The 17,381-nt window shown below is 43.0% G+C and overlaps 2 protein-coding genes across 3 annotated transcripts; both read left to right on the top strand.

The window, feature by feature from the left end:
- The first annotated feature begins 2,816 nt into the window (after positions 1-2,816).
- Positions 2,817-9,523, top strand: LOC308196449 (osteocalcin-2-like). The gene is made up of 4 exons (XM_080595438.1): positions 2,817-3,023; positions 4,898-4,933; positions 6,955-7,024; positions 8,414-9,523. Exons 1-4 carry the CDS (start codon positions 2,957-2,959, stop codon positions 8,541-8,543), a joined length of 303 nt encoding a protein of 100 aa, XP_080451564.1. The 5' UTR covers positions 2,817-2,956; the 3' UTR covers positions 8,544-9,523.
- A 125-nt stretch (positions 9,524-9,648) lies between these two features.
- On the top strand, positions 9,649-16,784 carry ART4 (ADP-ribosyltransferase 4 (inactive) (Dombrock blood group)). 2 transcript variants are annotated; one of them, XM_080595257.1, is made up of 3 exons: positions 9,649-12,049; positions 13,229-13,955; positions 14,803-16,784. In XM_080595257.1, exons 1-3 carry the CDS (start codon positions 11,996-11,998, stop codon positions 14,892-14,894), a joined length of 873 nt encoding a protein of 290 aa, XP_080451383.1. In that variant the 5' UTR covers positions 9,649-11,995; the 3' UTR covers positions 14,895-16,784. The 2 variants fall into 2 exon arrangements, with proteins under 2 accessions (XP_080451383.1, XP_080451382.1); XM_080595256.1 differs by having other exon boundaries at positions 13,229-16,784.
- The last annotated feature ends 597 nt before the right edge of the window (positions 16,785-17,381 follow it).

Genomic DNA, 17,381 nt, shown 5'->3' with positions numbered 1-17,381 from the left:
TTGAAAACACTTCTGATAGGAAACTCCACCCTTACAGTTGCTTAAGTTTTGTCCAAAGGAAAAAGTGAGAGAGAAATAAGCATAGGGGAAAAAATAAAGGCTGTACAGATTAGGTATGTTTGCACCCTCACTTGTTCTGCGTGTTCCCAGGTAGGTGAATCTTATGATCACAAACCAAAGCAAAGCTTTCATACCCTAAAAGTCAACAAGTCTGCAGTGTCTGGGTTTGACTTGACACCGTGACACCACCAAAACAGAAGGAACAGCACTAGTGCTGTCTGGGTCTGTGTCCAGAAATATCTGGCAATTTCAACCTCTGGTTTACCAGGATAAATAATGAATAATAGCAGAGGTTTCAGAGGGATTTCATTCATGTAAGCAATAACCAAACATGTCTAAAAGACTACATGATGATCAAAAAGCTTGGGAAAAGCTGGGAAGAGAAATGAGGCTGTTTGGATTATTAGAATTCTGTATTTATATTCTTTCATGCTCTCTTTTGGAAGCATGGCTTTCTTAGAATACCCATTACATTAAGATATTTATTTATTTTTAGAATGTTTCTTTTTAAGACACTCGTGCTGGATGTTGCTAGTATATATGTTCAATCTCTCCTGCACTGTAGAAAAGCTAAACATTTGTTTTTTAAACTTGAAATTTCTCTAATTTCTATGTAAGCTAAAAGACAGTGTTTCTAAGGATTGGCCGAATCCCCAGTGGCTGTGACTGCCCTTGGGAGCCTATTAATTCTGTAACCCTTGGATGTCTCCCCTGTGTGGGGGGCCGAGGAGGACTGGATGTGAGGTGGAGGAAGATGTTATACATATGCTGTGTGCGGGACATAGTTTGGGGAACTTGGCTGCTGGCTTTGGGGAATATGGGGTTACTGGTAGACAGGCTGTAGAAGAGGGTCACACGGTGAGGAGCAAGAGGAGGTTGAGTTATATTGTGTGTGAACAAAAGCACTGCCCATCATCTGACTCAATAAATGTCATAAAACAGTACATTTGGCAATGAAGCTGAAATGGCTGTCACCATATCTGAGGACATACCCAAAGACTTAATTTAAAATTTAAGACAGAGCTACAATACTCACTGAAATGAATAGATTCTGTATAATTCTTATAAACTGGGGGAAAAAAAAACAAACCAAATGAAAAAAAAAAAAAAAGCCCCACAACTTGAGCTTATTTCAATTACATGTTTGGGGTTGGTTGGTTGGTTTGTTACCGGTGCTAGGAGCAGTGTGGGCTCTGGGTGCTCCTCACTGATGCTTCCATGGACAGGGACAGCAGTGATGCTTCCATGCATGTGGGGCTTTGCAGACACCATCACTGCTAAGGGAGCATGTTGAGATGAGCTCTCAGGGGCACAGTCCTTCCTTTGGGCCTTAATGTACCAAGTGCATCGGGTCTCTTGATATACCAAGTAACCACAGCCACCAAGTCCTGAAAAATAAAACACCCCTGGAATCAAAAGACTTATTTGATCTTGAGACAAGAGAGGCCAGACTCATAGCCTCCAAACTGGGAAGATTTCCAGGGAGAAAAAAAGAAAGACACCCCACTACTTCCCCAAACTAGCTTCCAAAGATCCCAATAATGTAAACAGCTCTCTGGAGTGGTTTCTTGAAACTGTCTGAAGTGAAAACCTACTGTATGTTTGCCCTATGCAAACCATTTTATGGATGTCTTTTCCTTTAGGAAAATGTGTCAGCGTGAGATGAGGGAAAAGAGTCACCATCAGGTTGTTTCATTTTATTTTCCACATGAGAAAGTCCCATGCACCACATGAAAGCAACTGCTCCACATTAGGCTGTTCTGGTCTGTCCCCTGGCTTTCCTGGGAGAAGCTGAATGACTTCCATGTTTCTAATAAAACCAATTTTTTTATCCAGTTGTTTTTCTTCAATAGACCCATTCAAAACCTCAGATAAAATTTTCTGGAAATGCCGTGAGTCCTGAGATGGATGTCAAATGGCTGTGCGGAGAACAGTCAGACTTGTTAGCGTCATGATAAGCACCACCCTTGGCCAAGGGGGAGTTGAGCAGCTTGCTCCTGTTTATCTCTTAAACAAACTTTGTGGATGGAGGTCCTCAAGTTCAGTATGAGAGGTTGCTGAAGTAGGTAGTCTTGTGGTGGCAGGACAGCCCTGTTTTGGTGGCACAACAAAATCTTGAAGGCTGCCGTGCCTGGAGTAAAACTTTTTTGCTTGATTATTTGTAAAATTAATATTAAAGTTAACACCTCTGAACATGATAATGAGCTCAATGAAGTACATGCTAAACATATATATGACTATAGCACTAGACCCAAATCATGATAAATGTCACTCCAGGGAGAAAACCAGTTAAGGTTAGGATATTAAATGGGAGTTAGTGTTAGGAAAAAGTGTTAGAGTTAGGAAAAAAGAAGAGTGGGTGGGCTGGGTTGGGAGAGAAGAAACTGTAGACCTGGAAGAGGCAGATGATGAGCCATGCTCCTTTCTCCTCCACCAAGACAGGAACACCTTCTTGGTAAGCTCTGCACCTTTTGGTGAGAAGTACCCAGGACAGCCTTTTGCTAGCACTGTTATCATATATTAGCACTATTACACTTAGTGTGTTTATCAACAGCAATGCCAAATCTGTTATATCTGTTACCTTTTTAAATATGTTCAACTTTGTGAAACTGTCTCAGTGAAAGTCCTCAACGAGGCTCTGGAACAGGCAAACATTTGACTCTGATTTGACATTTGATAAGTCCCCTTTAACGCGACAGGCTGCCAGGACCTGATAGTCTCCTGGCCCAAAGGACGGTCTTTGTTTTGGAGCTCAGACACAGGAACGCAAGCCAGAGCCCTGATCTCTCCAGGCAATCACAGGATATAAAGTGCTGCCTGAAAGCAAGCTCCAGAAAGCCACGGTAACCTCCAGGAACGCTCTGAGTGTAGGAAGAGTAGCGCAGCCAAAGACGACATGAGGAGTCTGCTGGCACTGCTCGTCTTGACTCTGGCCCTGGCAGCGCTGTGCTGGTGTGAGAAAGGTAAGGGGACGTCTTCCCTAGGAAAGCTGCTGGAGCTGCAGCCCCCAGGGAGCCTCCCTACACCATGGGAGAGATGCAAGGTTTTGGGGGGAGGCAGCGCCGCGGGTCATTGCACAACATCGGGTCTCTGAGGGGCTGCACCGCAGCTGTAAATTAAAAACAGGGCTTGGGGGTAGGCAGCCTTATCTCCTACTGGGCGCTTTCTTACACTGGTCAAAAAAATAGTATTGCACCATTGCATTGCAGCAGGGAATTCCAATTATTTTAACATGTTGAAGCTTTTAGGTGATCTGGCAAAGGTAGGCTGGATGCTCAGGTTTGAGTCACTGGGTAACCCAGCCCTGGGGTGAGCTGCAGGCAAGAGTTGTGTCAACCACAGTGAGGGGGATTTTATACCTGCCAGCACTGGGGTGCTGTAGGATCACGGAGATAGGCACCGAGTCAAGTCTTCACCTGCAGAAAAATGTGGCATGTGGAGAACTCTGGAGAGGAAAAACCTCGTATTGATGGTTAGAAAAACTGGGTGTTGTTTCATTGAATAAAAGCACATCACATTTGAAGGTGATTTAGCCATGGTGACTTTATGATCAAGAGAGAGTAATGCAGTGACAATTCTCTAGCTGAAGAGAGAGGGAAAGGACAAAAGATCAGAAACAGCAAGTGTTTTCTCCCTACAGCAGGAAAAGAGAAGCCAAGTAAGAAGGGACCCTGTTTTTGCCTGTATTATCTCATTCAAAGTTAATTTTCATTAAGTCCCTGGCATCAGATACAACATGATTCAATACTGGCAAATATATTTAGTGAATTTTGTTTGATCTGTGTTTTCCCTCTGTCGGTCTCTTGTTCACTTTCTCACTCTTGAGTGTATCTCCGCTTTTTGCTGTTGTTTGTTTTTGGTTTTCCCAGTCATTGTTATGTTCCAGATTGCTTAATAGCCTTGGAGGAACTTCTAATTTTTATTTTTATTTTTGAAATCCAAGGAATGTATACATTGCTTAAAAATAGAACTACACACACCTCTTCTCACAAAGTCTTTGTTTAAGCACAGTTGTTATTTTTTGGTCTCCACAGTCCTCTTTCTGCCCATAAGTATGCTTATGCTAAGGACCTGGTGACTTGGGTGGAACTAACACTGTTGAAGAAAAATATGGTTAAAGAGAGGAAGAAAAATAATAATTGTGAAACAGTCCAGTGTGGGAAAGCCAAGATGAAGAGGAGACCTAACATTTCTCTTAGAGGACGTATTGCTTGGATGATTGCAGAAAGCATTAAGAATTAAGTTTAGAAATGAAAACAGAAATACATTGTGTAAATTTATTGTTGTTTAGGGGGGAGAGAAGGAGGGCATTGGTGAACCAGATACTCCAACCCTAGGCTGCAAAGCTGTGAGGGTAGAGTTTTTCTTAATTTTCAATCCTATTTCTCTTCCCTATTAACAGCTTGTGATTTCTCCCTAGAGTCAGGGAAACCTCTTTCAAAAGAAAGAGGAGATGCTCAGCTATCTTCTGATTCTGTCCAAATCTGGGATTTTGCTCAAATGGTCCCTTAGCTCCATCTGTCCCTGCTCTTAGCAAGGGTGGGGAGGAAGAAAAAGGAAGGTCTTCCTCCAGCTTCCACAGTAGTTGTATGGTTATTGTGTCATTTGACTTTGTTTAGAGAAGTTGAATTTAAATGAATCCAGGCATAATGAGTGAATTTTGTGGTGGAGAAATCTATCCCCACATTCTGGATGTTGATAAAATTCTTTCTGAGAAGGACAGACCTTCTGGAAAAGGGGGGAGCTGGATCCATTCAATAGAAAGAGGGATTCAGGTAGAGAGTGGACCAGAAGAGCAGACGTCACATGCAAACTCTTCTGTCTGTCTGTCTCACAGATCCTGAAGACCCCTCAGGACCTCCCAGCGCTGCCAGTGAGTATATTGTTGTAATGACTGTTAGCTCCATTCCTCTGCATCTGCCTCCCTTCTTCCCTTTGATGGGTTGAAGGGATGAACAAGAACCATGTTGACTCCCTCTAGCTGCTCCCCTTTTGCTCCCTCAGTGCCACCACCCCTGAGGTGCAGGAGCATGTGCAGCAAATGGAGGGGCTGCCTTTCACAGCCACAGGGTGGGAGGCACAAGGGGGGTCAGCCTCCCTGTACTGGCAAGGGAGCATCGCTCTGGCTGTGCTGGAACCATAGGCTGCATCTCCACAATCTCACATCTTGAGGCAAGACATGAGCCCTGCAGGTTGTTAGTGGCTGGCTGCATCTCCCCTCCATGAAAGAGGGTGATGTGGGTGGAGAAACATGACTGGTCTCCTTGCTTCTCTGATCTGGCCTCAGAGACCCCTCCAAAGGGACTGCTCTGTCCCCAGCCTCTTAAGAGAGCAGAACCTGACCCAGGGTTTTCAAGCACTGTTCCTTTGGATCTGCTGCTCAGCCAGTCTAGTGCGTAGGATCACAGAGAAGGAAGGTTTGATACCTGAAAGCAAGTCCCTTGCTTGGCTGCTGCTGAGGGTTGCAGTCCCTCCTCTGTCAGGTTGCCCAGTACATGGAGATTTGCACATCTTGGGATGTCCACAGGTTTCACGGCAAGCTGATCCTAACAGAAATTTGCATGGAAAATCCCCCTTGATCTTCTCTGTCCCTCCTTTTTCACACCTTGAAGGATAACATAGCTGCTGGTGAGCATGAAAGCTGGTATTTCTCCAGTGAGCCAATAAAAACATCGATTGGGAAAGAGAGAAAAATAAAAAAGCATGCACAAAAAGAGTGTTCAGGGAAAGGTGGTGATTTCTGACGAGTCATTAATTGGCAGTTTCTGTGCAGTCAATATTTGGATCCTGACTAAACCCAGCTTGCTGGTGAGGGGACACGTCTCACCGGCTAAGCAGAAACAAACATCCCGCAATGATGATGGAAGGGCACAAAAACCAGTCTCTCCACTGGCAGTATTAGAAATTGCATTCCCCCGGTGACATTGATAGTTTCCCAGTTTCTCTACTGAAACGTGCTGGTGTGCAGCTGCTGGAGTTACCAGTGTGCCAGCATCCACACACACCTCTGCTGGTGTGGGCCCATCTCACAGAGAGAGGCTGTGCTGTGCTGAGTCCTGGCTGGGGACAGTGAGGTGGCTCTAGCTCCTGCTTGTGGGGTGCTCCACAACCCTCCTTTGTTTGCACAGCCACAAATTCAAGGGGGCAAATAAGAAATTTGTGCTGACAAGGTGTGTTAGTAGAGACCAGGGGTGAATGCTGACATGGCAAAAAGACCTCTCATGTTCTCCAGGTGCCTGAACACCGGGATGTGCACGTCCTGGGTGTATTTCTCCCTGTGTAACATTTACTTTTGTTATTTCATACCTTTCACTTTCCATGGAACTGTGCACATGTGAGCATCAGCAGTTCCATGTGCTGTTCGTAGCTTATGGCTAATTAGAGGTATTTCAAGGCCTGGTGCCTCCTGTCCCACATCACTCAGTCTGAGGCAGGTTATAGAAAGCAAGCCAAGGCTGAAGTTAGCTGGACTAGGGAGACAGGGTGCCATTCCCTTCATTTTCTCCTTATATGTATCTTATTCAGTCATGACTTTGCCTTCTGTAAATTTGCTGTGGACTCATATAAAGGTTGGACCAGATGATCTTAGAGATCTTTTCCAACCTAAATAATTGTATGATTCTATGGATTCATACTACATGATAAGGGAATGAAGTTTAAGACAGAAGAGCCCTTGTTCCATGTAGACAGGCAGGCTGGGGTGAGGAGTGAGCCCACTTGTCAGTCTTGGAGTAGACAGTGGGGTGGGGAGTGGTGAATGGGCAGGTAGGATTGGCTGCAGAAGTTATCTCCTTGCAAAGAAATAAAACAGTCCATTTTCAGAGTGTAGACTGATCTCTGATTTCTATAGTCAATGGTCCTGCATCTCTAACCTGCCGTGTTCTCTCTTGGTAGGTATCAAGATTAAAAAGGAAGTTGCCAATGCCTTTGTGAAGAGGCAGAAGAGATCTGACTTTTACGAACGGTAACAATGCATGAGTCAGGCTGAGAGCTGGACTCTGGACCTGTTCTGAGGAGGGGGTGGGAAGCTGGGGGGTCATGGCAAAGCATTCATCATTTGCCACACATCTACACGTCATGTGTAGAAACAAAAAGGTATTAAGAGACCGACACTGATAGATAAATGGTTCTTTTTTCTTTTTCTTTTTCTTTTTTCTTTTTTTTTTCTTTTTTTTTTTTTTTCATAAATATCCTTTTGGGAGCTCATAGCTGGACTTTGTTATTCCTTCCCATGGAGGACAGTACTAGCTTTCTGGGCTAGCCATGGGAACAACAGGGTACAAGTTAGAAGCTGCTTAAACCTCCAGGGACATTAGATCCAAATTCCAGGATGATGAGCATCACAGAGTCCTGGTCACTGCCTCTACCTCCATACAAAGGAAGCACGGCTCTGTTGTAGTGATGAAGCTAAATCTGAAGCTGTAAGTCCTATATCCATTTGTGCAGAAATTCTAGGCACAAAGATTTGGAGAAATCCTGGATATAAACATTCGGAGAAATTTGAGCTCATGCAAGAATATTCTTCACATATTTCCTAGAAGAAGTTGTTAAGCCACTGTCTCATGTAGGCCCGTGTCAAAAAGAATTATTATTTGATGTGTCTTGGACTGGAAGGATGACGTAGTTTTTAGATGATAGAAAACTGGGAGGTCCCATCTGTAGAGAAGAGGATCAGTGTATGGTATCAGGGGAACTGACTGATGTTGAAACCTGGAGTGATTAAAAACAAGATGAAATTCAGAAGTAGCAATTCTACTGACTACACTGACTGCCCCCTTACAGGTGGGTCATCATAAAAGTAGCTTCTGCTACAAGAAACTACTGTGTAGCTGAGACTAAAAGATTTGGGCTTGCTCAGCATGGCAGAACAAAAACTGTGAGGGGAAAGGTTTGCTGTCTACAATAGAAATGAGGATCATGAGGGAAAACTGCTTCAATTAAGGGAAGAGAGTATCTAGTGGGAAAATGAGCAGAAACTGGGCACAAATAAAGGTAAAAAAGAAATAATAAAATAAATGAATTATAAAATAAATAATAAAGTTTAAAAAAAAAAAAGATTGCAAAATAGCTGGGGAATGAGGTTGGGGACAAAAAACAAACAAACAAACAAAAAAACTGCTTCTATGGTCTCCTTTCCTGATAAAACTTCAAGAGCAATTGCTTTAAGATGGGTTCAATTCCGACTTTCCTCAGCATTTGTCAAGGAGGTCTATCCCCATGTAAGTAGGTATCTAACTCACCATGAGAAGTACCCTGGGGAATCACTCTTCTCATGCTAATATTGGGCTATGAAACCTCTCCAACTCCATTGACTGAATCTGCAGAACAGCATCTTTCTCTTTGTCCACTCCAGGTACTTTATGCATTACAAAACCCCAATGGAGCAGATGCATGAGCGTTGTGAAAGCTACCCTCCTTGTGATTATCTGTCTGACCAAATAGGATTTTTCATGGCCTACAACCGTTTCTTTGGGAGATACTAAGGATGGGATGATCACTTTGTTCATCTGGCTTAGGACCACCCTGAACCTCTCAGCAGGAAGAAGGTTGTGGGTGGGAAGGAGGGAAGATAGACTGGGACATTCTTCAGTTGTCTCCCTAGCCAGCTGAAAAAAACAAGGCAATAGTTATCCCACTTCTCTAGGTTGCATTAGCTTTCTTGCTTTCATCAAAAAATATTTCTATTCAGTTGTCTTTCATGGTATTTTCACTGTTAAATGGTTGAGAAGACTGTCTTACCTGTTTCCATTGTAAATGCTATTACATAGCCAGAAATCGTGTCTCAGTACACTCTTCTGATTGTTCTGTCACAAAATCTGCCTGTATAGCATCAATGTTTAAATCTGAAAAAGTGTGTCTGAGGAGTCCTTTTAGATGAGCCCTTCCATTTGTATGCTACAACCAATGACTGTGAAAAGTGAATTGGAAATCTCTTCTTGTTTTTGCTACAATTGATTTCTGGTGAGACTGAATATACCCAAGCAGAAACAAAAAAATCTGTTTCTCTGATGCTTTAGCATTGATGCTTGAATCTAAATGTGTTCAAATAGCTCCCAAAAGAAACAAAACAACAACAAAAAATAAACTTTATGAAATAAAAATAAAGCATTTCAATAGTGGATTGAAGTTGGGCCAACATTTTGTTTATTCAAGGCAGCTTGGCTCTCTCTCTGATGTACATACATATATAACGTATACATGTGCATATATATATACTGTCTCCCCTCTGCACTACTTCGTTCTGTCTCCCTGTATGAATATTACATGTTAGCAACTTTCTGCACAGCCTTTCTTGACATGGTCTGTCATCTTGCATTCCCTGAGAGGTAGATGGCAGATCCCATCTCCAACAATAGGGACTGCTGAGCCACAAGAGACTGAGGAAGACCAAATCTCTCTGTTTCCATGTAAGCTGGTGCAGCCGTTCCCAGCTACCCATTGCAATAAATACTGCTTACATAAAGTGGGTTGGTGTGCTGCTTCTCTCTGTTCCTCTGTACAACCTATATCTGCAATTAAAGAGATGTCCAGAAGATAAAGCCTCCTCTTGTTAACCCTGAAGAGCAGGATCCAGATGCACGAGGCTTCCTTCTCCCCTCCTGTGCTCCAAAGTGAATCAGAAGTGACTACAATGAAGTTCAGATCATGATTCCGGTACACTGTGACAGTAAGGGAGAGGAGAACCAAGCTTTTCCTGATTCATCATCTACTGTGTTCAGCATTTCTCTAAATGACCCTGCCCCAGTGCTGATGTGTGTGTGACAGCCTTCATTTGGCAAGCTGTTATGACTTGCATTGGCTATACTGACCTTGGCCAAGGAGAAAACATAAATAATTACCTCTGCTTGTCTCGGTCAAGTACCTGAGGCTGATTCCTCTTTTAGCATAAACTGGTGGAGCTTCACTGCTCACAACAAGACTCACCTCTGAATGCCATCTATTAAAAATGAACAAAGTGCTCATTGAAAGCAGCAAAATTTTCATCAGGAAAAATGCTAGAGATTAGTGAGTGCTTAATATCTGCTGTACTAATGTTAGGGCTCGTTGTTGTTGTATAGTTTTGTTTGTTAAAAGTATCCTATGTGTATTTGCATCTTTCTGTTAGTTTTATATTTGTAACTTCCTTTTGATATACATATATATATATATATATATATATTTTTTTTTTTCTGTGAAGGTGAACATTAGGGCCTTGATCATGTAATCTATTCTGTGTCACCAGATCTTTATATGGGCTGAAGTCAGTATGGCCTTTGGAGAGCTGAGTGCACAATTCAGATTACAAATATAATGTTGGATTGAAGGAGCTCGATTTTCACCTGCTCGGGGTACATTTAAATACCATTACACATCCTCTGCTGCCATCTTATGGCCATTGTATTTATGGTCATGAGACAGTACCCTACGCTACTTTTGAAGGATTTTAAAATGCACAGCCCGTGAGTGGGTTTCCTTCCCCATTCACTTCATAATGCATCATACGCTAAAAGGCCAGAAAAAAAAATAGGCAAGAGACATGATCTGCAACTGAATTATATCCATTTGGATTGATAGCGACTCTCACATTCTAGAGTGGCTGTTTTTCCTGACTGTGAATTTTCCACTAGAGCCTTTCACAGTTGTTAGCTATTTTTTATCCCTACACAAACAAGAGAGGAGGTGCCTCTGAATAAATTCACAACCCTTTCTCTGCACTCACTTCGCTAGTTGAATAACTGCTTTCTGAAGTGCAGCCCAAAGTGATGGGGCAGTTCCAAGGAGAAGTGGATAGGCTGCATTTATCACTTTGCATCATCCTTCATGTCTTCAACTTTTGCATCATCTTTCACGTCATCATCTGATACCACCAGTGGCTGCAGATATTGTCACTCACTCAGAATCAAAATCAGTTAGTGCAGTGTTATAGATCATGTTGAGGCAACCCAGTACAAGACCTTTTTGTCATCCCTCATGCTATTTCAGCAAATGCTCTCTGTCCACAGAAAACAAGCAGCTGCACAGATGCTGCCTTTCCCATGGAATCACACTATGACTGCAGGTGCCCCTCTTCAAAATCTGTCTGACCAACCTATCACTAGCAGGCAATGAAAAGCAAGCTTCAGTTCTCTGTGTCACAGAGTGAGGCCCTGACAACTACTTTTTGCTGTTTTTCTGTGCAGAAATATTGTCAGAGGCCATGGGTCTTTGCATGTGGGTAGCTCATTGCCCTTTGATTGGAAGGTTAACTGGAAAGTGGCCAGTAGAGAGGGATTAGTCTTGGTGTAGAATATGGATTTATACCCTCATTCTGAGTGTACCCATTTAAATAGTTCAACAAGGTGCCACCCTGTAGTGGTATAAGTGGAGGATTGGTAGCACACTATTAGGAACTGGGAGGAACTAAGGAGGAGTGGGGCAGTTATGTTATCTCTGCTTCCAGATGGGATCCCAACCTACCATGCATTCCTGTGTTGGCTTTATCAGAGCTCAGCACTTCATTAAGGGGACTTTTTAAGCTCTTAGGTAGGGAGTACTCTCCACCTCATCTTCACATATAGTCCTCAGGAGAAAACTCCCTTAGACTTATCCAAGTAAGAGTTTTCTTCCTCTTTGCAAGAACAAGAGTGCAAAATACCTTAGAATAAAGAGCAATATCAAGGCGACGGACATCTACACCAGCTAAAGTTGGAGTGAAGAAACAACTCATAAAGTCTCAGTGATTCTAGATGCTTCCCTATGGATTATGGCCCTACTTCTACCAGTAAACTGCCTGGCTTGATTAATGACATCTGAATTGCTTTAAGAATCTACCGAACAATCTTTGGTTGAAGAATTGTCACAAAGACGTGAGTGCAAATTAAAAACTTCAGAATTCAAGAAAAAAGGAAAAGAAACAGATGCAGGTGTTCTCTACTTCAGCTCAACGCTCTTAATAGTGTCTTGGGTGGACTCTAGGATGTCAGTACCTCTGCTGGCCAGCCTTCTGTTGCTGATCTCCTTGCGAAGACTGGTAAGAGGGGTAAACATTGTACTTTGTTTGAAATGGTGAAATCACTTATCCCACTGAAATAAAACCTTTTTTTTTTTTTTTTAGATAAATGTTAAGTATGATTATTTTTTAAGGAACGTTGGATTGGGTCTCATAGAACTGTTCCTCTCCTTTTCCAGCCTGTTTCATCTGAGACTCTGACAACAGCAATGTGTTGTTGGATGGGCAGTGACCATATTGCTCTGTTCCTTGAAACTGTCTTTTAGCTCCCCCTCAAAGAAATTACAGTACCATGAAGAAATAAAATGAATCCTGCTATAGTTTATGGGCCATTCTAACTTCAGAGAAAGCTATCAATTTAGTTATGTGTCTAGGATGAATGTTTGAGATAAAGTGAGTATCTACTTGCAGAGTTCAACTATCAACTGGCTATAATACTTGACTAGTCCACTAAGAGATCAAAAAGGGAAAAGAGCTGTTGTCAAACACACCATTTCTTAGATGTTATCGCACAGGGTTTTTATTAATTAGAAATACTAGAAACAGATCATTAGTGTCATTTCACAGACAGAATATATTATAAATTATTTTCCTGTTATAGCATCCTGTTATTTAAATACTTACTTGTGTTTTTAATGTTTATTTACATAACAAGTCCAGCTGGCCTTAGTGAAAGAAACTGGGTAAGTAAAAGTTTTGGCACAGTACTACTATATTGTCTTTGTTGAACATCACGCTCTGGAGCCAGAACATGTCCGAGAGGTATTATAGGACAGAAAGAAGAAATTCACCCCTGAGATGTGTGCAGGTTTCACTGCCCCAGAATATTGTTTTGTTTATTCTTTCTCTCTTCAAAACCACTTACTAATCATGAACAGAATATTGAAATAGATGGATTATGGGTCTGTCTTATTGGCCCTATCCCCTTGCCCTCTGAAGAGAAAACTCTTCTGAAGTTTTTGATGTCACTGACTGCCATAAAATAAGAACTCTAGCACTCTGGTTGGTATTTGCCTGAGGTGGGGCTTTGGCGTGATGTTGCTCAGCAAGGGCTTGTTGAAGATGCCTTCCTGCTGTGCTTTTTCTGCCAATATTGAAAAAAATTAAAAGAGACGGTAGGGAAAAACCTGGTTTGCATCCACAGATATACATAAAAAACCTCATTCTGATGCTAACCTGCATTTGTTTTTTGATTTGCAGTCTGTGTCCCACCTTATGATGGATATGGCTTTACATTCCTTTGATGACCAGTACCTGGGGTGCAGAGAGCAGGTGATGGAAGAACTGGAGAGAGGAGACTATTTCCATAAGGAAATAGCTGCTAATAAAAACTATTTGAGTCTTTGGAAGAAGGCTCAGAAGGCTTTGTTAAAGAGCCCTGTAGGTCTCTTAAGGGAAATGCATGAGAGTCACGCCGTAGTCCTCATGGCTTACACCATGAATTCTTCCCTGCACTCTCAGCTGAACTGGGCCACATCCACAGCAGGAAGCTCTCCAGAGCAGTACAGACACAACTTCAGTTTCAAATATTTTCACTTTTACCTAACAACTGCTATCCAGATAATGAAGCAATGGCAGAGCAGCAAGGAGACCATGGGGAAACATAAGTGCTACCGAGTGCATAGGGGTGTAAAAGACTTACATATTGAAGCCACGGTAGGCAGAAGAGTGAGATTTGGCCGTTTCACTTCTACGTCTCGCCTCTGGAATGAAGCCCAGAAGTTTGGAAATGAAACTTTGTTCACAGTGACAACTTGCCTGGGAGCAGCTCTGCAAGGCTTTTCTTACCACACATCTGAGAAGGAAGTCCTCATTCCCCCTTATGAGGTGTTCGTTGTCAAAAACTTCTTCCGGACAGAGTACGGCAACCGTCTGCACCTGCATTCTGTGGGGAATTACAGCAAGTACCACTGCCAGCTCTTGGAAGGTACTGCATATAGTCCCTTTGGGCAGGTGGGATGCAGGACAGTCTGTTCTCAAGTACCCCAATCAGCCCTCATCAGCTGTACCTATAGAGGGCCACACACAAGGTCCAATCTGTAGCCTACCTCCTGTGTTTGCCTGTGAGAGCCACATGACCCAGTTTTCACCCATTTGTCACGAAACCTGTGAGACCCTACAGCTCACTGATGATTAATCCACCCGCTACATAACAGATCTCAGGGTTCTTTTCGGCGTGCACTTATCCCATCTGCCATTGCAAGGATGTTGCAGGATACATGCGCTGGGGCCCCAGCATCCCTATTGCAATGGCAGATGAGATTTTCAGGCAGCCTGAATTCAGATATTATCCTGGTGGCTTGCAAGGCAGCTATACTTCAGGCCTCAGGATTACACTGGACTTTGATCCACCACTACTCTGGCAGGCTCAGGTAAATACAAACAAAACTACTGTTGCTTTAGTCCTGTTCTCTCTCCTGTGGCAGAAAAGAGGAGGGGTGCTGATCGGCAAAGCACATTCTGTCGGTTTCTTGGCTACAGAGATAACTGTTCTGTGCTGGAAGACCACATTGGGTCTGTTCCACAGCCCTGTCCTAAGAGTCCTCCACCAATACGGGACTCTTGCTTTTGTCTCTTTGGAAAACAGTGTGTCAGTGCAACCTCTGGGCACAAAACAGTCATTCAGGAATGAGAATTTTTGCCCAGCCCTAAGCCAGAATAGTAGGTAGACTGGAGAAAGTGTCTGTTTGGGGCAAATGCTGTGTTAGCCAGGGCAGGAAGCTCTAATTAGATAAAGGAGGTCTAAGTGACTGCTCTCTTCACTTTTTTTTCAGCTTCAAGAATTGAGAACAGTGGTTCTACTGCCTCTGCCTCTGCTGTTCTTCCTGGTGTAGTTGGAGTTTTCTTGTGCTTGGCTAAGCAATGACCGATTCTCTGGCTACATCCAGATGTATACATTTGATTATCAAGACAGAAAATAGACAGGAAATCAGTCGCTGGAGTTACTGTTGTTACAGAAGGTTCATCACTTCCCTCACTTTTAGCCTCAGCTCTCCAGATGAAACTGAGTCATTCAGCCTAGCTCATCAAAACAGACACTCCCTGGACTCATTCAGACAGAAGGGCATTTATCTATGGCCTTACTGAAGAGCAGGGCAGTGACACCATTCACTGTAGGTAGTTTGTCCCTTAGGCATTCAGGAAAGGCACACATGGACTTTAACAACATCTTTACAGATCTCTTAGTAACTTTTAGTGAGAGTGCATCTGGCTGTGTGATGGAGAAGGCACCATGGTGGTAGACTGGTGGGTAAGTGTGCAGCCTTACATATCTCCTGTAAGTGCCGTGTCCCTGGTGACAGCCAAGGCTATGGCTGCAGCACATCTGCCTTTCCCCAATACATGATCCCATACACCAAAGCCATCTGATAGCTCTCATCTCAAACTGACCATCTGCATCTCACACGCAGAGGACAGAAGCATAAAGCTTTCTTGAGACACGAACTTAGCAGCAGAGGGTCACAAGATGTGTCAGGACTGTCTTCAGCTTTTATGTTTGCCTTTAGCATTTCTTTTAAAAAAGTCAGGCAGGTGATGTGTTCCTAACAGTCCTCTAGTGGCTGATGAATATCTGTTGGTTATTTTACACTGAAATGAAGGAGAGCCTGTGGAACCCACTGCTCTCTTCATGGGTGTTGGATGTGACTGAAATTTATTTACCTGTCTTTTTGCTTCAGTGCTCTGCAATGATTAATGTTGGGGGTTGAACTTCTACATGTTCAGTTACCAGTTCTGGTAACTTAGATGCCCAAGCTAGAACAGCTATGAAGTTCTTCCATCTCCAAAACATAACAATGTGGAAAAGATAAAGAACATTTTCTGCCTGCAAAATCCCCCTTCCAGTATGCCTACCCTACTTCTTCACCCCTGGTTCCTCACCCCTTGGGCCTGGGCTGAGGCTATGGTCAAGAGACCAGTTGTGGTGATTTAACTTTGTGGAGGAGTCACTAAATAACTGAACTGAAACTCACTGATACGTTTCATAAATGACCCCTGAGTGGTAACACCTCTCAGTCACCAGTGAACTTGGCAGGAAGCTGTATTCACCATCACCCCTCCAAAGCGGTAAGCAACAAATTAGCTATCCAAATGAGATCTGAATATAAGAGGACTGCACAAGTTGCTGACCAGCTAATTAGTTAAAAGTAAGGGTATTCAAAAGCACCTGGGTGAACTGCTTTACTCTCCAAGCAGCTCCATGAAAGCTTGGTGGTGCCGTTCCCTTGGAAATCCTGAGGCAAGGAGTGCAGAACTTCAGGCACCTGAGCATTAGAAATGTAGACACCTAAGGAATGTGGGGGTCTTTGGTTTTTTTTGGGGGTAGACTAAAAGGAGTAGCTTGAGGCTCAGCATTGCAGGTACCAGATTTAGGTGTATGCAATGCCAGACGCCATCATCTAATCATCTAATATGTAGTAGCATGTTCTGTCAAACTGAACTACTGCTCCTGAAATCCTGAGACATATTTGTCCGCACAGTTAGAACAGATTTAATACAGAACTATTTTACTACTAGCTTATTTTGTACCTATATTCCACACCACATTTTTGTTGCTTTTGCTTTACCAGTGATTTCAAATAATTTATCAACAGAACTTTATTTTGACGCCTAAATGCTCAGAGATAACTAGGTACAGATTTCAAAAAGAACTACGGAGAGAATCAGAAGCAGCTGCTGCAGATATGTCTTGTACGGGCATGTTCAAGCCTGCTCAAACTTTCCATCGAGGGTAAAGGAATCAAGATGAACTTCTAACACATCAGTACATTTATGGAGCTTCCAACTTTTCTGCTATTGCTGGGATGCAGGATTCCAGCATTTTAACAAAGAGTTGGAATGCTTCACAAGGTGGCCTCAGCACTCTGAAAGCCTCCTCTAAGTAGTCAGCTGCTGTTTTCAGGCTTTTCTTTATGGTTCTGTGTCCTTGAAGGAGGGTCCGTATGAAAAAAAAAGAGGAGGAGGGTAGAGAACGAAGTCTGAGCTGTTGTGATGTTTCACCTGAGGAGGAGCCGCTTGCTGTGGTGCTTGGTGGCTCATTTTGTTGCAGCATCTTAGCGATATCAGCATAGTCCAAGAGAAGTTCTGATACATGGAGGGACAAAGCAGGTGAACTCAGTAACTGATGAACAGCAGCCTCTACTGTGTCAGGGAAATTATCTTTTTTTAACATCACTCCAACAAGTGCACCCACGATGCTTCCTACAACCCCCTTATAATTCTCATAAAGACCTTTTACTGTAGCCACGTTGTCCTGCAAAGTGTTGATGGGACCAGCAATTCTAGCATAAAAACTTCGGCTTATGCTTCCCTCTTCATCTGTGTCATATCCCATGGTGGCTTGCATCTCTTTCAA

Source organism: Anser brachyrhynchus (assembly GCF_964034855.1).
Source record: "Anser brachyrhynchus genome assembly, chromosome: 1".
NCBI classification, from domain to species: Eukaryota; Metazoa; Chordata; class Aves; order Anseriformes; family Anatidae; genus Anser; species Anser brachyrhynchus.
The sequence above is the reverse complement of the archived record's forward strand: the minus strand, read 5'-3'. Positions and strand labels throughout refer to the sequence as shown.